Source organism: Pongo abelii, chromosome 10 (genome assembly GCF_028885655.2).
Source record: "Pongo abelii isolate AG06213 chromosome 10, NHGRI_mPonAbe1-v2.0_pri, whole genome shotgun sequence".
Classification (NCBI taxonomy): domain Eukaryota; kingdom Metazoa; phylum Chordata; class Mammalia; order Primates; family Hominidae; genus Pongo; species Pongo abelii.
In genome coordinates this window covers 15,111,001-15,134,000 of record NC_071995.2, presented here as the reverse complement: position 1 = coordinate 15,134,000, position 23,000 = coordinate 15,111,001, and the positions used below count along the sequence as shown (strand labels likewise).

Sequence of the window (23,000 nt, the reverse complement as noted above, 5' to 3'; positions counted from 1 at the left end):
AAAACTGAAAAAATAATTACTAAAATAAAAATTAGCTTAATGTAGGCATAAAAGCAGATTGGAGGGGGCAAGAAAAACTCAAATGAAATTGATGCTAGAGCAATACAAATTTTCTAGTCCATAGGACACAAAGAAAAACAGAAGAAAATATGAAAAACGCCTGAAACTTGTGCAATAAGAAACAGTTCAGCAAAACCCTAAATGAGAAGAAACACAGATCTAAAGAAAAAATTGAATAATAACCAAAAACTTCCCAAATTTGGTGGAAAACATTAGTTTACAAATCCAAGAGGTTTAATGAACCTCAAGCAGAAGAAACACTAAGAAATCCATAACTATACACATCATAGTCCAAATACTGAAAACCAATAATGAAAAATTTTGAAAGTAAACAGAACAAATTACATGTTATACAGGAGCAAAGAGTAACTGCTGACTATTGGTCAGAAACTATGGAAGCAAGAAGACACTGGAACAATATATTCAAAGTGCCGATAATTTAAAAAAAAAAAAAAAAAAACCCTTTAAGAATTCTATATCCAATGACGCTCTCCTTGAAAAAAGGAGACAAAAGATACAAAAGTACATTTTTTAGATATTACAAAACCAAGAGAGTGTATCACTAGCAGATCTACACTGTAAAGATGAGCTTAAGGACATTCTTCAGTTTAAAAGGAAATACCAGCTTGGATCATAGGAAGAAGAGGACCAGAAAAGGTAAACATAAGGATAAATATTAAAGACTGTATCTATTTTCTGTTCTTAATTTCTTTAAAATTCTATAAGGCAACAATTAAAAACAATGTATTTAGAGATCTACAACATGAAGATTAAAAACAATGTAATATATGTGCAAACAAGACCACAATATATGTGAAAACATGAACGTGATATTTAAGGAAAGCAACTCATTAAGGAGGTAAATGTACACATACAATTTCAAGGTTCCTATAATTAATATTAGATACATACTGTAAACTCTAGAACAACCCCTAAAACACACACACACACACACACACACACACACACACAGAGAGCGCTAAAAAGCTAACAGAGGAATTAAGACAGAATGTTTTAAAAAAAAACTGATACAAAATAAAGCAGGAAAGGAGGTACACAGAAATCAACAAAAAAAGAAAACAGATGAAAGGAAAAGAAAACAAATAGCAAAATAGCAGACCTAAATACAATCCTATCAATACTTATATTAACTATAAACGGTCTAAAAACTCCGACCAAAATGTAGAGATTATCAGATGGGATAACACAGCAACAAATCAAGAAATATGATATTTTTTTTCTCTTGTGGATTCACTTTAAATACAAAGACACAGACTGAAAGTAAAAAGCTGAAAAAAGTAACATGCAAACAGTAAACATAAAAATGCTGCTGTAGAACCATAAGCCAATTAAACCTCGTCTTTGTAAATCACTGAGTCTCAGGTATTTCATTTTAGCAATGTGAGAAGAGATTAATATAGTATGTTTGTGTGCATACATTCATATACATATATGGATGACTGAAGATGAACAGAGATTTGAACTAGAGGTTTAAATATGGCAGACATAAGAATATATGTAGTAACTGAATCCCAGGAGTGAATGAGATCTCCCAAGAAGAGATGTAGAGGAAAATCAAAAGCATGTGATGTCATGGAAACCAAGAGAAACTAATGTTTCAAAAAGGAAGGATACTGAGTGGTGCTGAATGTTATTAAGAAGTCAAGGTGAAGAAAAAGGGGAAAGATCTGGACCAGGGTGGTTTCAGGAAAGAAAGGGCAACAAAAGTTACCGGTGGGGTGCAGGTGGGAAAATAGGTATGCGTATATATCTACATCCCTACACACATTCAAGGTGGGCAATAGTAACTACAAGGTCAAACAGTTGACAGAATATTCATTCACTTGGTGCTGATAAATGATTGCTAATTAGTATAATTTTTATTTTCTATATAACAAAGAAATGTGTGACTAATTTATAAATTGAAAATCATGCTTTTTCATGTTTTTCATAACCACGTTTTTTTCATAAAAATGCAACTTGATGGCAACTTTTGTCTCATCATTTACTATTAGCATTTATTCAATAGATAAGGATGCTTACTTAGTATAAAACATTACTAATTAGGGGCAGGGTAATAAGTCAGATATGTAGCCAGATTTCAAGACAGTAGAGGGCAGTTAAGATGTCCTTAAAATACTACACTATAAGGCTATACGATATATGTGGCACTAATATACACTTTGGCTTTAAAATATAAATATGGATAGATACTTTTATTCTAAAGGCTTTTAATACAATATACGTGGAATATTGGTTTTAAACATTCGATTATTAGATCTGCATTCTTCCAAGAGCATCATTGCCTTTTTCCGATGATCATTTCTTAAACTCTACACACAGGTAACTTAGAAAATTAGCAAGATAATGAATATGGGGTTCTACCTCCTTATATGGTTTGGCTATGTCTTCACCCAAATCTCATTTTGAATTGTAGTTCCAATAATTTCCATGTGTGGTGGGAGGGACTGGGTGAGAGGTAATTGAATCATGGGGGCAGTTTCCCCCATGCTATTCTCATAGTAAGTTCTCACAAGATCTGACAGTTTTATAAGCGGCTTCCCACTTTGCTCTGCTCTCATTCTTTCCTCCCTGCCCTTATGTGAAGAAGGACATGTTTGCTTCCCCTTGTGCCATGACTCTAAGTTTCCTGAGGCCTCCCAAGCCCTGTGGAACTGTGACTCAATTAAACCTTTTTCTTTAAGAGTTAAAAAAAAAATGCTGCTGTAACTATGTTAATATCAGAGAGACAAAGAGGGAAACTTTATAATGATAAAAGTATGGCAAGATTACAAATTATACATAAAAAACACCATGTAATACAGTGTCAAAACCTTTGAAGCAAAACTGACAAAATTAAAGGAAGAAATCGATTCACAATCACACCACTCTTAGTAATAGATAAACCACTATAGCAAAAGGCAATAATCAGTAAACATACAAATAATCCAAATTACACTACTAATCACACTATATTGACATTTATAAAACATTACACCCAACAGCAGCATACTCTTTTCAAGTGTAATGGTACATTCACTAAGATATATACCATAGATGGGGCTTTATAACACATATCTAATTTGTGTAAAAGTAACAAAGTCGTACAGAGGATATTTTCTAAATCCAATAGCATTAAATGAAAAATCAATAATAAAAAATTTGCAAAATCCCCAAATATTACGAAATTAAACAAATTACTAACTAAACAACCCAGGACCCAAAAGGAAATGACAAGGAACTACATGAAATAAAAATGCAACACACGAAAATTTATGGAATGCAGGCAAAGCAGTGCTCAGAGGAATATGTGTATCATTAAATGCTTATAATAGATCAAGAAGATCTACAAGCAATGACCTAATGACAAATTATGATTTTTATTGATCATAAACTGACAGATACAATTTATTATCATACACTACAAGTAGTTTCCTGAATAGACTTTCTTTTTTGACAAATAAAATTGGTAATTATTTCCATAACTATTAACTACATTTATAAGATAGTCATGATAGCTAGCACTACTCCTATTAGACTCTGTGCTAAATGCTTTATATGCATTAACACATTTACTCTTCCCAATATTTCTATGTGGTAAGTACTAGCACTAGCTCTACTTTATAAGTGAAAAATCTAAGGTGTTCAATAACTTGCCAAAGCACCCACTATTAAGTGACAGGCTCCAGGCTGTCTGACTGTAGACCTTATTATTTCTATGCCACCAGGTGGAAACGAACAAACACAGACATGTATACATATACATGTATCTTTACATTTTTTCCTGACAAAACATTGTCTGAGAAATCTAATCAGAAACACGTTTATATGTTTTTACAAACTGAAACCTTCAGTTTGAAATCATTAAAAAATTATATCAAATAGCTTTTAACACTAGAAATTTTATTAAAAACTTAGCTAATCATGTGTTGTTTTCCAAAATGACCAGTCTCAATAAGCAAACACTAAGAAAATTTCAAGAGAGCAAACATATTGGCTTTGTAGCTTTTTTGTAATGAAACAAGAATATACTTGAAAGGCACACTTCAGCAAATGTGAAGAAAGAGTTAAAGCAGAAGAGCTGGTTGTTCATTCCTTGCACATCTCTCCAAGAGAACTTGGAACCATAATTGAGACTTGGTTAGTTATCAGGAACGTTGCCCTTGGAAGGTCATGTTAACAATTAATTCTCTTATATACACTCTGAACAGTGAATGAAGATTGATGATGTACACTTGGGTTTCATTGTTGGGATCCTGAGTTTCCAATGCCATGGCCAGTTATATAGAAAAATGTCACTATGTGACCAGACCTCCAAAAAACCTCAGACCCTGAGACTCAGTCAGGCTTCTCTGGGAAGACTCTTGGCACATGTCTCTAAGGTTAATAAGCCAGAGAAAAAACAAATTCTGTGCGATCCCAGACAGATGACTTGGAAGTCTTTGCCTGATCTCTCTGAACTTCAACTCTGCACATTTTTTTCCCTGTTGCTCTTGCTCTACACCTTTTGCTGTGACAAATCATAATGGTGAGTATAACCTACTACTGGGTCTTATGAAATCCTTCTAGCAAATCAGCAAACTTAAAGGTGAATCTTGAGTCCTTCAAAACAAAAATTACAGATAGCAACACTATTTTATAGCTTATGTTGATAATTTGAATAAATTTGTTTTTCACTATATAAAACATTAATAATCATTATATAAAATGATATATAGTAATAAAATATACAATAATAATTATATGCAATATGTTAATAAATACTTATTTGGGGATATCAGATAAATCTTCATTTAACAACTACAGAAAGAGAATATTTTACATATTTCATCATTTGCTAATTAACTACAGCTGACAAGCATTTCCACACTAGACATCCAAGTTTCTCTCTTTTTTTTTTTTTTTTTTTTTTTTGAGACAGTCTCATTCTGTCACCCAGGCTGGAATGCAGTGGCATTATCTTGGCATGGCTCACTGCAACCTCCTCCTCCAGGTTCAAGTGATCCTCCCGCCTCAGCCTCCCAAGTAGCTGGGATTACAAGTGTGCACCACCACGCCCAGCTAATTTTTGTATTTTTAGTAGAGACATGTTGGCCAGCCTGGTCTCGAACTCCTGACCTCAAGTGATCTGCCCGTACACCCCACTTCAAGTGTCTTATATTATATCCATTTTAATTTCACTTATGTATTTATGATGTTACATATATTATATTTCTTTTTTTTTTTTTTGAGATGGGTTGGAGTTTCGCTCTTTCACCCAGGCTGGAGTGAAGTGGTATGATCTCAGCTCACTGCAACCTCCGTCCTCCTGGGTTCAAGCAATTCTCCTGCCTCAGCCTCCCAAGTAGCTGGGATTACAGGTGCCCACCACCACACCAGGCAAATTTTTGTCTTTTTAGTAGAGATGGGGTTTCCCCATGTTGGCCAGGCGGGTCTCGAACTCCTGACCTCAGGTGATCTGCCCGCCTCGGCCTCCCAAAGTGCTAGGATTATAGGTGTGAGACACTGTGCCCAGCCACATATACTATATTTCAGCAAAATATTATATACAATAGAGTTCAATACAACTTTTTGCAATGATGAAAATAGTCTGTATCTGTGTGGTCCAATATGCTAGCCACTAGCCATTTGTAGCTACTGAACCTTGAAATAGGGTTATTTTGACTGAAGAACTAAATTTTTAATTTAATTTAAATAGCTACATGTGACTAGTGGCTATCATATTAGATAGCACAGCTCTAGAAGAACCACCATTTACAAAAGGACAAAAGACAGCCATCATAATGTCCATTTTCCTTTCCTTGAAAATATTACTTAACTTGTTAAAAAAAAAAAACTCACTGAAGGAAGTAGAGATGTTCATAAATCCTTTGTTTAAAGTTTAACTAGACTTCCTATAAATGTCACTTAAGTATCACTGAATATATCAACATTTTCTATACATCTTCCAGAAAGTATCTCAATCTTTTAATTGAAAACAGTTATAACCCACAAGACATGCTCAGAAACAATCACAACTTTGATCTCTAATACTACACACAAAGACTGCTAACATTTGTAAGAAGTTAAGATATTTTTAATAGCTTTTATTTGATCTATAAACTATGGTGTACATCTAGGTTGGTCAAAATCCATTGTTTTTAAAGAAAATAGTCACATTTAAAGATCAAATGATGCCCTTGTTTTAAAATTCTTGTCATTTTTTCATGCCTGACATGCTTGAGATTTTTGTTCTGCTAGGAATATATGAGCTCCTTGAAATGATTCAAAGGAAGTGAATAAAATAAAATAAAACTATCAACAATCTAATCACTATAAATTCACTACACCTAAAGCCATAAAGAACAACGAAGAACACTGTTAATACAGGAAAGAAGTAAGTTATTCTATTACTGGGTGGTTAAGATTTAATATGAAAAAGTACAAAGACTTGCAAAGTGCTAGTAAACAAGCAGACAGACAAAAAATTCTTCCCCAAAAGGTATTTCTGATTACCTTTGAGGAAATTAAAAAGGTGGTAGGGGTAGAGTGTGGTACAAGTGAGGGTAAACCAATAAGACATGCTTAAAAAAGATGCACCTGGAAGAAATTACATGTGTTTTCTTTTTGCAGGCAATCTTTACAGTATGTAAAGGCAAATGACTGGACTGTCAATTGTATTAATCAAATCAGTCGGTTAATAGAATAAACTAATTATTACCTCTAAGAGAACCGCTATGCAAAAACAAAACAAGACAAAACAAAAAAACCTCAATTCTTGTCAAACATTACAGAGAAGCTGTGAGACAATGTTTGGATAGTTATAAAAAACACACATAGAACAATTTTCATTCAATCAAAGAATGATGAAAATTCATTTTCCTGTGGACCATAATCAGGATTTTACTTTGAAGAAGAAGGAAAAATCTTACCTGTGATGTGCTATCAGCTGCTTTCTTACTGACAGAAGCATCTATTGTTTTGTTTGTCTGGTTTTCTGAAAAGTAAAAAAAGCCATTTTTAAAAACATCTACAAAATGTAAAAAGTTAGGTTGCTTTATATGAAACAATTCATGTAGTTTTCTCCAACTGTTTTTCTGTCAACATGTCACATATGTAAATAAAAACTCAAACTCACAGATCACTGCTATAGTATCTTTCAGATACTATATATATTACTATACAGATCACAATACAGATTAAAAAAAACTTTCCACTGGCCCAGCAATTTTAACTCTAAGCAGTATCTCATGGAAATAATTTAAGATACACACAACTTAAATGTTCTAACATGAGGAAATAGTTAAACAAAATATAATTCCTCCACACTATGTCCCTTTGGAGAAAAAAATTTAGTATGTCAAAAATGTTTCCAATAAATCCAGTAGAAACAGTTGCAGTAAACCCAAGAAAATACACATGCGTATTTCTCAGTAGTTTAATCATCGGTGATTTTTCTTTGTTCATTTTTCAACTAACTTGTAATGAGTTTGCAGTTAAAAAATAATGTTACTTCCAGAACAGCACAGAAAATAAACAAAGTATATTTTGTCCCAATTTCTAATGGGAGGAAAAGAGAGAATGTATTAAATTTTATCAAAGGTTTTTGGCACCTATTGAGATTATTTAGGTTTCCTGTTTGGTAACATGGAGTTTTTAAATGTTGAAACAGCCCATCCTTTCTTTCTGGAGAAAAAACCCTCTTGGTCAAACTATGGCATTCCTTTCATTTGCAAATCTTCAGAATGCAAACAGAGTAAACAATTTATGTTTAAAAAAATACAGGAAGTTAAACTACCTATGTATTCCCATATGTATATATATGTCTGTATGTCTAAAAAATCAAGTTGGGTTAATATTCACCTGTTAAAAGAGAAGTATTCCAGGTTACAGAAGTAAAAAGAATGCCCTTTGATTTCTCCTACCTTGTCTGAATTACTTTCTTTTTGTAAGAAGAATATTAATATATTATCTATTTATTTAAAAATATATTCTACCTCATTTATTACAAATGAGCATCTGTTTTGGACTATGAAGTTCCTGAAAGACTAACAAAACTAATTTTAGGCTACTGATGTTACATAGTGGAGTATTAAGATACATTAGGTGATATTACCAAAATATCAGTGATTTACTACCAAAGGTTTTTATATACGATGTTAAAATACATTCATTTGGATTTGAAACACTTCCATCTTCAAATCAAAATAAAAGATAACTTTACATAAAAAGTAGATGAGGAAGTTTCACTTTTGTATTTTTATTTTTTAATTCTTTATTTTATTTATTATTTTTTTTTCTTTTTGAGACAGTCTTGCTGTCACCCAGGCTAGAGTGCAGTGGCACGATCTTGGCTCACTGCAACCTCCGTCTCCCAGGTTCAAGCGATTCTCACGTCTCAGCCTCCTGAGTAGATGGGACTACCAGTGTGTGCCACCATGCCTGGCTAATTTTTGTTTACTTAGTAAAGACCTGCTTTCACCATGCTGGCCAGGCTGGTCTCGATCTTCTGGCCTCAAGTGATCCACCTGCCTCAGCCTCCCAAAGTGCTGGGATTATAGGCATGAGCCAACATACCTGGCCTCATTTTTATTTTTTGTCATAACATTTTCATGTAACAAAATTCCTAAAGATGCAAGAAAGATTTAGACTGCTTAATGAAATGTTACACACACATTTCTTTGTTACCCAGCATGATTTTCTCTTAGACCTAATTGCCTCAGAGCTATAAGTTAATTATTCACAAAACTGTAATAATATTCCTTATTCTAGATTCTCAACTAACATTCCTTGCCCGTTATTACAGATTTTTTCCCTTGATTCTTAATGTAACGTCTTATAGTTCCATTGCATTGCTTTTGCTTTCTTCTACAAGATCTACTTTGGATGACTTCTGGATATAAATATTATAACTCCATCTATCAAGCAACAAAACTGGTCAGGATGTAAAATAAGAAATTACAGCTTAAAATCCTTCTATCATATGGAATACATCTCCATAAAAATACAAATAAAAGTAAGTAAAATTAAAAAGCACTTTACAGGAGTTAAACTGGCAGTATCTTGTAGTAGCTCTGGATAATTGTATGAATATAAAAAGGCAAACACTTCGCTCATTTAATTCTGTCCTTGAAGAAATGGTTGAAGAAATAATTTCTGTGTTTAAACTCTCGTTTTTTTGTTTTTGTTTCTGAGACAGGGACTTCCTCTGCTGCCCAGGCTGGAGTGCAGTGGCATGACCATGGCTCACTGCAGCCTTGACCTCCTGGGTTCGAGCAATCCTCCTGCTTTGGCCTCCTGGGTAGCTGGGACTGCAGGCATGTATCATCATGCCAAGCTAATTTTTTATTTTTTGTACAGATGGGGGTTTCACTATATTGCAAGGCTGGTCTCAAGCTCCTAAGCTCAAGCCATCCTCCTGCCTCAGCCTCCCAAAGTGCTGGTATTACAGGCATAAGCCACCATGCCTAGCCAACCCTAGTTTTATATAGTCTTAGAACAAGATGTTTAATGAAATCTGAGAGTGTACATTGTATATGGATTGTATATAACTTCCCCTAAATCTGCTCTTTCTTTAATGTCTAGTTTAGTAAATGGAACAGCATTTAACAGTGTCTTAGAAAGCTGAGTCATCTTTGAGTTCTCCATCTCTTCCACACATCTAAACTTTTATTAATTACCAAGTACTACCAATGCTACCTCTTAAATAACTTTTAAATCTTTTTCATACCACCATCTCTCATCTCGTACACTACAAGAGCCTCCAGCCTCTTAATTGGTCTTCCTAACACTATTCTTACCCCTTCCAAACCATTCTCCATACTGTAACCAGGGTTCATGGATGTCACATTACCCCCTACAAAAACCCTTTAACCCTATTTACCCCATTCTTCTGTTCATTACTTCATACCTTTCCAGATTTCCCATGTTCTCTTTTGTCCTCTCACAAAAACCTGCAAATTCTAACACTCATCACATTTATAATTAATTAGTTATTTAATTACCACATTCCCTATTTGATTGTAAGCTTGGTGAGATCATAGTGACTATTTTATACATTTCTGTGTATCTAAAGAACCTAAGATAATACAGACATTCATTACTTTGTGAATGAATGAAATTAGCTATAGTTTGAGCTTTAAATTTCCAAGCCCTTAGGACATTTACCTCACTATAAACAGAAAATACTGATTCAAAATCCATAAGGATATACTTAGCTATAGTAAAATACATACAAATGCATGAACATACAGCATATGTTCTTTTAAGTAAACATAATACCCACATAAGTATAGAGCTTAGAAAATTTTAATTATATAACCTAATTAATTTATCACAAACTACTAAATGTAGTAGAGATGTACTGAAGTTTGGCTTGTTTAGGTTTTGGGAATCCTAAAAAGCCAAATGCCTACTTTAACGTCATTTATGGCACTGCTGAAATTATACCTGATCAAATAACATATTATAAGTAATAATTTATTAATAAAGTCAGAAATGAAGAATAAGCAAATTCATAAGATCTCATTTTAGTTAGCATTATGAAAAAAATACAAAGCTTGTCATTCACATTTATTCATTATCAAATGTAGGTAAGCATTCTAAATGGAACTTGAAATGAAGATCTTGATATAATTACATATTAAAAATATATAAATGTGTTAAATAAATGTACATGTTAAAATATACAATTTTATGTTTAGAAATAATTGTACATTATCTCAGAATGCTATACCAATTAATGATTGTGAAAACTTACTTTTATATAAAAAAATTAAGAATAGTCAAATGAAACAGACTGACATGAATTACTAATAGTGTACATCAACCAGATAATTTGGGGAATATATCCTTTCTATAAAAATTGTAAGAGAACAGAATAATGAAATTATAATTCTGACACTTTTAGAAGTGTTTGGAGTATGAGCATGACATTAAACAAAATACTCTTAAATTATTTCTTTTCAAGCCATGGTTCTTCAGGAAAAGTTCTCTATTTAAGAATATATCTCATCTCATGACCATGAATTTAAAACAATGTCAACTTTGCCTCAAAATTTCATAAGGAGGAAAACCCAAAATCACATAAAACAATGTCCATCACTAAATCATCTGACATTAAAAAATACTAAGAACTAAAAGAAAAAGAAGTTACAGAAAAATGAACTATCACCCAAAAATCTTGTATGTCCACTGACCTCAGTTAAAAGTAAGCATCTCTTTTAGAGTTGTAAACATGAAAGAATATCCAAAAAATAATATGGTAGCAGATAACACTAACAAACATTTGCCCCTGTACTATGCAAACATTTAAATTGTAAATACTATCAATAATAATTACACTTTCATATAAAACATTAGTTTATTCTTATAAATATGATAATGATATGAGTGATATCCAGCTTCAATCCAACATTAATTTTGATCTGCCACTCATTTACTTTCTTAACAACTCTGTGAAATACCATCATTGTTTTATATGAGAAAACACTTAGGGAGTAACTATACTAGTAATAGCTATATGACAAATAAAAACTAAGGCTTGTACAACTCACTTATAAAAGTAATTTTGTACTTTAGAATTTGTTTCCTATATTACATGGTCACTTACAACATCAATAAGAAAAATACTGTAGCAATTTTACTATACACGTGATGCCTACCCTTGCCTGCCTTTCCAAAAGTAGTGCACATAAATGTGAAGTCACAAATGAAGAATAAGCAAGTTCAAGAATGCATACAAAACAAACTCTTTCTAGGAACTAGGAAGACACAGAGTTTGGCAGATTTTAAACAGGTATAATCAAGTGCTCCTTTTTGCAATATTTCTAAGTAAAATACAAACAATCATATAATATGTCATATGGGAAAACACCGAAAAGATAAAACAAGGAGGACTCAAACATTTTATAGCAAATGTGAAAGAAAAACCTATTTTTAAGTTGTTCAAATTTGGAAGCTATGAATGAGTGCACAAAGGATTTTCCAAATGGGTAAGGAACATAAACGTGTCTTTTTTTCTTAAAAGCATATATTATGTAAATTTGATACTTTAAAATGTTTTAAACGATATTGCTGGCAAATGTATCATAAAAGTAACTCATAATGCTTGCCACAAAGTTATAAATTAAAAATTCACCAAACTTAGGAAAATTACTAAAACATAAAACACAGATACTAACTTCTAATTCAAAATAAACCCCCTCTCAAGCCCCATTTTAGCAACATCATTTCTCTCAGGTATCTAAAAAATTACTAAAAATAATTAAGAAAATTCTATTTATTTTGTTCTTCCAATAATGCTAGCCACTTAGAAAAAAAAAGTTCAATCATTACAAGGCTATTAACATGCTTGCATTTCTAGTATTAAACCTACATGGTGACTTACCAATTCTTGGGGTGGTATTGCTGTTCTGTTCTGCAGGAGACGAAGTACTAAATGCAGAAATTGGAATTTTCATCTGTATAGGACCTCGATTAGTTGATGGACTATAGAGTCCTGATGGGCCCACTGTGGGTAAAGAAGTCCTTGTGGCTTGTACAATAGAGTGTGCCGTTGGAACAGCCTGCACAGCAAGTGTTGTTCCCAATGGTGCAGCACTGGCAGTAGGGTTCCTTTGAATACTAGGACTGGGCACAGAAGGAACGTTGTTTGGTTTAGTGGGATTTGGCAAGGATGGCAAGGATACTGGATTTTTGGTAAGACCACTCACTGTAGGTGGGCTTTGCACAGAAATGAATTCAACGTTGCCAGATGGTTGATTAGTCACCAAAGTCCCTGGATGGCTCTGTAGAAGCTGAGGCTGGGAGGATACTGCAACAGGTACATGCAAAATCACTGGCAAAGGTTGTAAAGAGATTGTAGGCTGGGGATTTCCACTAGGCACCTGAGTAGTAGCAACTACAGCAGCTGTATTGGGTGCAGGAAGAACTGACGTTGCTGTAAGGGAACCCGAAGTCACTGGAGTCTGCAATTTAGGTTGACTACTGACAACTGCTGGAGGAGTGACAAGATTGGTTGAAGATACTATAGAAAGAAAACAGAAGTCTCAGTTTAAATGGTTATATTAATTTATCAACTAAGAAAATATGACAGATACAAATTAAATACATTGTGTAATAACATTGCAAAGACTGTAAAGTCTTTTATCATGAAATTTTTTTCCAGATTTAAATTCCGAAATTTAATTTAGAATTAAATTCATAGAAGCATTTTGCATGTAGTTTTAGTAAATTACAAAAACAGCACATGACGGATGATTAATATGCAAGACTACTGAGGATCAAAACGGTCTCTGAAAATTACTATAATCACTTTAGAGTACCTAACTAGTAAACAAATAAAAAATACTAAAAAGTTAAGTGAAAATATATATTTTTGAAACTACATTAAAAAAATTATAAATGCCTTACAACACAAGTAATATATAAACTCAAATAGTAAATCTAAAAAGAGTCATGACCATTAATGAATAACAGGTAAGCTTACTCATTGTATTTTATTATTTGAACCATGTCTGTATCTTTGGATCAAGTTTGATTGAATTCCTTGGGAGAGGAACTATTGAGGGGAGAGTCCCTCTACTGACACCCTACTGACATTGTATGATATGGAAAACAGCACTGAGCGAAGATGACAGATGAATTAAGAAGAAATGAGGTAGCATATACAGAACAGAGAAAATACAAATGCTGGTCACTAGAGTTTTATAGTAATTTTCAACTACTTGTGTTTATTCTCATTCGAACAGGTTTAAAATACATGACCAAACTTCTTTCTCATTGATTTATAGACTTTCCAAAAATAACAGGTTCACTAGAGCAGCAGTTTCTCAAAGTGTGGTCCAGCGGGGTGCCTGGGGTTTTCTGAGACCCTTTCGGGGAGTTTGCAATGTCAAAACTATTTTCATAACAATGAGACATTATTTGACTGTTTAAATGAGCAGACATTTGCACCAATGGAGCAAAAGCAATGGTGAGTAAAACTTCTGATGCTTTAGTACAAAAATCAAGATAGTATAATGGAACCAAACATCGCTGCATTCTTCATCACATGCTTACAGTAAAAAACAAAGTCACTTTTACTTAAGAATCCTCATGATACAGCAGTAAAAACTATTAACTTTATCATATCTCAACCTTTGAATAGGGGTTCTTTTCTTAATATTCCATGTGAAGAAATAGGCAGTACATATAAGACAACTACTGCGTGCCAAAGTAGGATAGTTAAGGAAAAAGGCTTGTGCAATTGAGCTATAAACTCAACTAGCAGTCTTTCCCATGAAACACTATTTTTACTTGAAAGAATGACCTATAGACACACCGATAATTCACGTGTGGGTATTTTGAAGATCTTTTCTTAAAAATAAACTAGGTAAGGCAGTCACTTCAAAGAAAAAAGACCAACTGTATTTATCAGCAATAATAACATTTGGGTTTTAAAGCAAAACTAAGAACATTAGAAAAAACTTGTATCTGTCATTGAAAGCATGACAACTCCCTAAATCCCTAAAATACTTCTCTGAGTAGAACTGATAGTAAAATCAGTAAATGTAATTTTTAAAAATAATATTTATTAATAAAATGTGTCATTTGGAAGATCTGCATAACTTGGTGAATAGTTTTCAAATGATCAATGAATAACATTAGTAAAACTCCATCCAAGTGCAAGATAGAGGAATGGATTTTTTTTTTTGTTTTTAAGACAAGGTTTGCCTCTAGCGCCCAGGATGGAGTTCACTGGCACAATCTTGGCTCACAGCAGCCTACACCTCCTGGGCTCAGGCCATCTTTCCACTTCAGCCTCCTGAGTAGCTGGGACCACAGGTGTGCACCACCATGTCCAGCTACTTTTTGTATTTTGTGTAGAGACAGAGATTCACTATGTTGCCCCGGCCGACCTGGAACTCCTGAGTTCAAGCAATCCACCTGCCTCGGTCCTCCCAAAGTGCTGGGATTACAGTCATAAGCCACCACGCTTGTCCAATAAATGGATTTTAATGAAGGAGTTAGAAAAGTTCTTTGGTGTGGTTTCAGATTATACTTCACAACCAACCTTAAAGAAACTACTACTGGATAGTATCAAAGAAGAATATCCACAATTATCTGTAAGGGCTAGCCCTTTTCCATCTATATATTTGTAAAAGACTGGATTTCCTTCATATGCTTCAGCCAAATCAACATTTTAAAACATACTAAAAGCAGATATAGATATGAGTATACATGTCTTTAAGCTATCTTTAGCTGTCTTAATGTCTCAAAGTATTAAAGAGGTATGTAAAAAATGTAAGAGAATAATGCTCTTTGTGCTGCTATTTTTAAGCTTGGAAAATACACAGTTTCATTTTTAAAAGTTTTTTGTGTTAGACATTATGAGTTTACTATTACTTTATCTATTTTTATATTTATTATTATTATTTTTTTTTTTTTGAGAGGAAGTCTCACTCTGTTGCCCAGGCTGGGGTGCAGTGGCGTGATCTCAGCTCACTGCAAACTCCGCCTCCCGGGTTCAAGCTCAATTCTCCTGCCTCAGCCTCCTGAGTAGCTGGGATTACAGGCACCAGCCATCATGCCTGGATAATTTTTGTATTTTGGTAGTGATGGGGTTTCACCATGTTGGCCAGGCTGGTCTCAAACTCCTGACCTCAAGTGATCTGCCTGCCTCCGCCTCTCAAAGTCCTGGGATTACAGGCATGAGCCACCAAGCCCAGACTACTATTATTTTAAATGAAAAAACATTTTAAAAACATTTTTAAATTTCTGTTTAATTTCTACTTCATTTCGACTGATAATAAATATCAATGGATGTAACCCACATAAACAAAAGTTCTGGTGTTCTTAATAATTTTTTAAGATTGTAAAGGGATCTAGAGACTAGAAAGTTTGTGAACTACTACAATAGAGATTTGAATATCTATACTGTATTTTCACATATACTTATCTATGACCCTAAATTTTTTTGTTTTAAGAGACCAAGTGGATTCCATTATGTTGCCCAAGCTGACTTGAACTCCTGGGTTCGGGTAATCCTCCTCAGCCTCCCAAGTAGCTGAGACTATAGGCATGTGCCACCATACCCAGTTTGATCCTGAATTTTTAACAAAATTTTTGTACTTAGACCAATGTGCCCAATTTCTTAATCCATTTCAACCTCCAAAGAATGTAAGAAAAGAGAACCAAAGCCTTTAATTCCTAAGAAAATGTATTTTGGTATTTTAAAAAAAAAAGTTACCTGTATTCACAGGAGTTTGAAAGGATGGTGGTGCACTCTCGCTTACATTTCTTTTGGACTCCAGCATCTGTCTCACTGTGCCTGCATTTCTATGAAATATATATACACACAAATAGTCAATAGATATGCCACTCAGGGAATACCAACTGATATCTAGAATAAGCAGTGGCCCACAGGGGAAAAAGGGTGGCTAGACTTGGGTTTCACAACCCTAAACTGCAAGCAAAAACAGTGAGGCATAGCTGGCACAAAGACTTCTAAATGCTGGGGTCTATGGCACTAGGGAAGAGTCTTAACTCTTGTATTCTAATGTCTGTTATCAGTACTTAACCTGAATACCAAAAGTAGGTCCTAACATATACAGACGTTAGTCTTTCTCACCCTTAACAGAAGCATTTCTCAATTACTTGAAAGAATACTATTTAAGACAAGTGGTTAAAGAAATATATAGTGACCAAAGAATGCCTTATAAGTTAGCAAAAGTATTATTCACAGATGAACAATACCATGAAGCAGAAAAAGAAAATATACTAACCAAGTACACCAAACACTTACTTCTACATAAATACCATGATTACACTGCAAGATTCTTCGATCAAATAAAGAAAATTAGAACTTTGTTCTGTTATTTAAAAACCAGACAGACTATGAATTCTCACCTGTAAGACATGTTATTATTGCTGTTGATATCATTTACAGTTTTTCCTGGTGATACTGGTGGGTTGGGTGGATGCTGGGGGAGAAAAAAAAATCAAGGTAAAAATAAAACTCAACACACAGGGAATCTTTTAAAAAAAATAAGACCTGTAGATGCCTGTCAATATATTATCTGTCACTGTTCTAATATAATGGGAAACATTGCCAGCTGAGACAATAATTTGAATCTTGGCATTATCACTTGTTCATTGTATCTTAAGCAAATCATTTACTTTGCTGAAGACAACTGCTTATCATTTGAGAGATTAATATAATAATTCCTGCATCTCAGTGTTCTTATGAAGAATAAATTAAAAACACAAGAATGGCTCACATGCTGTAAAGAGTTTAAAAAACATTAACAATATAAATCTAAAGAATAACCAGACTCACTCATTTAACAAATAGCTAGTGAATGCCTACTATGTAGCAGGCATCATATTAGCACCAGCAATTCAACAAATAAGTGGTATCCAATGTCACAAATCAAAATTATTTTTAAGTTGTTTTTTAAAAAAATACTACCTACCACTATGTGACTTAAATTATTTAATAAAATGTCACAAATCTAAGCTTTAGTAACAACTTATTTCAGCCTTTCCCCCCAAAATCAGGGAATACAGAAATGGAATTATAACACCTACATATTAATTATCATTATTTAGGCCTCCATCATTAATAACACTATCATCATTTATCTCTTAAAACGAGGCTGGGCACAGTGGCTCACACCCGTAATACTAGCACGTTGGGAGGCTGAGACAGGCAAGGATTGCTTGAGCTCAGGAGTTATAAACCAGCCTGGGCAACGTAGCGAAACCCCATCTCTAAAAAAAAAAAAAACAAAAATTAGCCAGGCGTGGTAATACATGCCTGTGGTCCCACCTTCTTGGGAGGCTGAGGTGGGAGGATAGCTTGAGCTGAGGAGGCAGAGGTTGCAGTGAGCCAAGATTGTGTCACTGCACTCCAGGCTGGGTGACATAGCCAGACCATGTCTCAAAAACAAACAAACAAAAAATGAGAAGAATAAAATATCTCTACTCAAGACTAAGTCAAGTGTAAGAATAACATATTAAACTAAAGGTAATAAATGCTTAGAATTACATTGAGCAGATGCCATTAATCACTCTTCTTAACAAATACATCTCGCTACTTTTTATATGACACAACAATAATTTCAACCTTCTAGTATGACATTGCATTAGATACGTGTAGAGGGAAAAACAATAGAATTAAGACAATCTGCTATAAAGGTGCTTAAAATCTGGCTGTCAAGATAAACAAATGTAAAACAAGAGAAAAGCAAATTAAAATAACAGCGTAATGCGAATGGAAAAAGCTTAAAAAAGAAAAGCTTTTAGGGAAAGGAATGCATCTTTAAGCACATTGTTGAGTAATTTTTTTTTTTTTTTTTTTGAGATAGAGTCTCACTGTCACCCAGGCTGGAGTGCACCATTCTGCAGCACCATCTTGGCTCACTCTAGCCTCCGCCTCCCAGGCTCAAGCGATTCTCGTGCCTCAGTCTCTGAGTATCTGGGATTACAGGTGCCTGCCACCAGGCCCGGCTAATTTTTGTATTTTTAGTAGAGGCACGGTTTCGCCATGTTGACCAGGCTGGTCTCAAACTCCTGACCTCAAGTGATCTCCCCGCCTCAGCCTCCCAAAGTGCTGAGATTACAGGCATGAGCTACTGTGCCTGGCCATCACTGAGTAATTATTACACTCAAAATGGTTAAGATAAAAGAATACTTCAGGAGAAAAACAAAAAAGAAGAATAAAAGCATAGAGAATAAATAAAACATATGGTTTAGAACACAGGAGTCATTTGATGGAGGATTTTTAAAAACTGTGGTATGATCAGCAACATGTCACAACAGGAAGTCCCCTCTGCTTCCCATATGGAGATGACTTAACAAGATAAGCATCATATTGCCTGCATGAGATTTCCACAAACTAGTTGAGAGGATATGGCATCCCAGGTGAGCACAAGGCCAAAAAGAGGCACACTGAAACAGTTAGGAAAATACATTGCGTTTACTCACTATACCCCATCAACCTCCCAACACTGCTTCTACATCAGAAAGGAAAGAGAAAGTTGGAGCTTGAATCCAACTGTTTAAGAAAGATGCCCAACTCACTAGATTTTGTCTTACCCAACATGGACGACTAACCTGGAGCAAGAACTATGACTATGTCACTTTGGATGCCTGTGAGCCTCAGAGACCAAAGGCAGGACCCTCAACTTGATACAGCACCAGAGAAATTGCAGTAACACAGACAGACAGCAGGGGAAGCACTAATACAACAGCTTGCCAAAGTACCAGAGGCTGCTATATAGCAAAGACAGGTACCAGAGGGAGCTTCAGAGTGGAGAGGCAAACCTCTTCAGATGGAAGAGTACAAGCAAAAGCCCAGAGAAGACACATAGCCAAAAAAAGGTGTTAGAGGCCCACAGACTCTCTAACAAGGCTGACTGGTGAAGCCCTTCCTGTGTATAAGAGTCCACAAAGAGTGGGAGATGCGGCTGTTTTTTCAAATGCTAAAATTTCAACAAGCATACAAATAAACAGAGAAACATGGTCCAATCAAATAAATAAAATAAATCTCCAAAAACCAACCCTAAAGTAACAGAGAGCTATGAATTATCTGCCAATGAAATCAAAATAACTATCGTTAAGATACTCTGGCCAGGCGCGGTGGCTCATGCCTGTAATCCCAGCACTTTGGGAGGCTGAGGCGGGCGGATCACCTGAGGTCAGGAGTTCAAGAGCAGCCTAGCCAAAATGGTGAAACCCTGTATCTACTAAAAATACAAAAATTAGCCAGGCGTGGTGGTGGGCACCTGTAATCCCAGCCACTCGGGAGGCTGAGGCTGGAGAATCGCTTGAACCCAGGAGGCAGAGGTTGCAGTGAATGGAGATTGCGCCGTTACACTCCAGCCTGGGTGACAGGAGTGAAACTCCTTAAAAAAAAAAAAAGATACTCAATGGGGTGAAAGTGAAAGAGACGACAGAAAACAGCAAAATCAGGAAAAGGGTGCATGAACAAAATGAAAATATCAACAAAGAGAAACTGTAAAAACGTATCATAATACAAATTATAAAGCTGAAGAATACACTGAAATGAAAATTCACTGTAGAGAATCAAGAGCAGACCGGATCAAACCGAAAAATAAATCCACAAGTTTGAAAACAGGTCATTTGAAATTATCAAGCCAGAGGAGCAAAAAGAGAATGAAGAAAAGCTAAGAAAGTCTAAAGGACTTTTGGGACACCAACAGGCAGACCAATATGCACATAAGGGAAGTAAAGGAAGACAGAGAGAAAGATAAATAATTGCTGAAAATGTCTGAAACTGGAAGAAGAAAATGGAGATGCAAATTCAAGAAGCTCAAAGACCTCCAACTATTGTTAACCCAAAAACATCTACACTGAGATACATTATAACCAAGCTGTCTGAATCACAGTAAATAATCTTGAAAGCAGTAAGAGAAAAGCAACTCATAACAACATACACGGGAACTCCCATAAGATAACATGCAGATTTCTCAGCAGAAACCTTGTAGGCCTGACGGAGTGAGATAATATATTATCAAAGTGCTGAATCAAAGACCTGCCAATCAAGAATACTATATCTGGCAATAATATGCTTCAAAAATGAAGGTGAAATTAAAATTTTTCCCAGATTAGTAAAAGCTGAAGGAGTTTCATCACTATACCTACCCTACAAGAAGTGCTGAAGAAAGTCCCTCAAGTGGAAACTAAAGAGTGCTACACAACATCATGGAAGCATACAAAAATATAAACTTCTCTAAGTAAAGGTTGATAAGGAGAAAAATACAGAATCCTGTATTCTTGTTATATTGGTGCATAAATCACTTTTAATTCTGATAAAGAACTTAAAAGCTTAAAAAAACTAAAAATATGTTAACAGATACACAACATAAAAAGATGTGATATACAACAATAGTAACATCAAGTCATGGTGAGGCAGATATAGAGTAGCACTCTTATATGATTAAAGTTATTTGCAGTTTAACATAGACAGTTGTAACTTTAGGATGTTTTATGTAATCCCCACGGTAACCACAGAGAAAACATCTACAGAAAATACACAAAACGAACTGTAAAAGGAATGAAAGCACACTACTATACCAAAAAAAAAACAAAAAGCAATGAAACACGAAGGAATCAAGAAACAAACAAAAGCTATAAGTCATAGAGAAAAAAACAAAATGACAATAATAAGTCCCTTCCAATGAGCAGTTTATTTAAATGCAACTGGATAAAACTCTCCAATCAAAAGACAGGTTGACTTAATGTTTTTAAAAATAAGATCCAACTATATGCTGCCTACAAGAGGCTCACTTTGGATCCAAAATACAACACAGAATGAAAGTGAAAGGATGGAAAAATATATTCCATGCAAATGGTAACAAAAAGATAGTAAGGATGGGCCATACTTATGTATGACAAAATAGACTTTAGGTCAAAAACAGTCAAAACAGACAATGAAGGACGCAATGATAAAAGGGTACTTTCACCAGCTGTAACACACACACACCCCTACATCAGAGCTCCAAATATACGAAACAAACATTGAAAGAAAGGAAGGGAGAAACAGACAGTAACACAGTGATAGTAGGAAACTTCAATACCCCACTTTCAATAATGGATAGAACCATCAGACAAAATATCAACAAGGAAACAGAGAACTTTAACAACACTATATGCCAATTGGACCTAACAGACCTATAGGATAAGCTATCAAACAACAGCAGAATACACATTCTTCTCAAGAGCACATAGAAAATTCTCATGGATAGGTCACATGTCACAACCCAGGTCTTAACAAATTTAGAAAGAATGAAATCATATCAAGTATCTTTTCTGACAATAATGCAATGAAACTTGACGTCAACAGCAGAAGAAAAGTAGGAAAAGTCACAAATATGTGAAAATTAAACATGCTGTTTAAAAAAAAAAAAACCAACAAGTCAAAGAAGAAGGTAAATTACAAGACATCTTCAGACAAATGAAAATGAAAACAAAATATAATAAATTGTATGCAGTGAAAACAGTGGTAAGAAGGAAGTTTATAGTGGTAAAACACAAACACAAAGATCTCAAATCAACAATCTAGCTTTACAACTCAAAAAACTAGAGGGAAAAAACTAAACCCAAAATTAGCAAGAGGAAAGAAATAATGAAAATTAGGGTGGAAGTAAACAAAAATAGAGAATAGAAAAATAGAAAAACAAAAACAAAACTAAGAGTTGGTTTAAAAAAAAATCAGCGAAATTGATAAATCCTTAGCTAGGCTAACTAACAAAACAGATGACTTTAAAGATGAAAAGAAATGAAAGAAAGAGAAGACATTAGAACTGATGATACATAAATGGAAAGGATTACAAGAAGACTACAATGAACAATTACACACCTGCAAACTTGATTACCTAGAAGAAATAAATTCCTAAAAACCCACAACCCACCAAGACTGAATTATTAAAAGTAAATAAATAAATAAATCTATAATTAGTAAGGAGATTTAATCAGTAATAGAAATCTCCTAACAAACAAAAACCTAAGGCCAGGTACGGTGGCTCACTTGAAGTCAGGAGTTCAAGACCACCCTGGCCAAATGACGAAAGCCCATCTCTACTACAAATACAAAAATTAGCCAAACGCGGTGGTGCAGGCCTATTATTCCAGCTACTGAGGAGGCTGAGACACACAAATCACTTGAACCAAGATCACATCACTGCACTCCAGCCTAAGTGACAGAGTGAGACTCTGTTGCAAAAATAATAATAATTATTAATAAATAATAAATTTTAAAAATAAAAAAATTAACAAACAAAAACCTAAGACCAGATGGCTTCACTGGAGGATACTACCAAACGATTGGTAGTATTCCAAGAGGAATACTTCCAAGTAGGAGTACTTTCAAATTCCATTTATTAGGCAATCATTACCTTGATACCAAAGCCAAACAAAGATACTAAAACTACAGACAAATATCCCTGATGAATAAC

At 34.4% G+C, this 23,000-nt stretch overlaps 1 protein-coding gene across 9 annotated transcripts in view; it reads right to left on the bottom strand.

Moving 5' to 3' along the window:
• Positions 1 to 23,000, bottom strand: part of ATF7IP (activating transcription factor 7 interacting protein) — a 116,786-nt gene that overhangs the window by 28,627 nt on the left and 65,159 nt on the right. For all 9 annotated transcript variants that reach the window (XM_024256545.3, XM_009247500.4, XM_024256544.3 and 6 more), the window contains 4 exons: positions 16,930 to 17,003; positions 16,271 to 16,359; positions 12,428 to 13,066; positions 6,972 to 7,036 (listed from right to left, as the gene is read on the bottom strand). In XM_024256545.3, the coding sequence (XP_024112313.2) occupies positions 6,972 to 7,036; positions 12,428 to 13,066; positions 16,271 to 16,359; positions 16,930 to 17,003 (867 nt within the window). The remainder of the gene's footprint in view (positions 1 to 6,971; positions 7,037 to 12,427; positions 13,067 to 16,270; positions 16,360 to 16,929; positions 17,004 to 23,000) is intronic.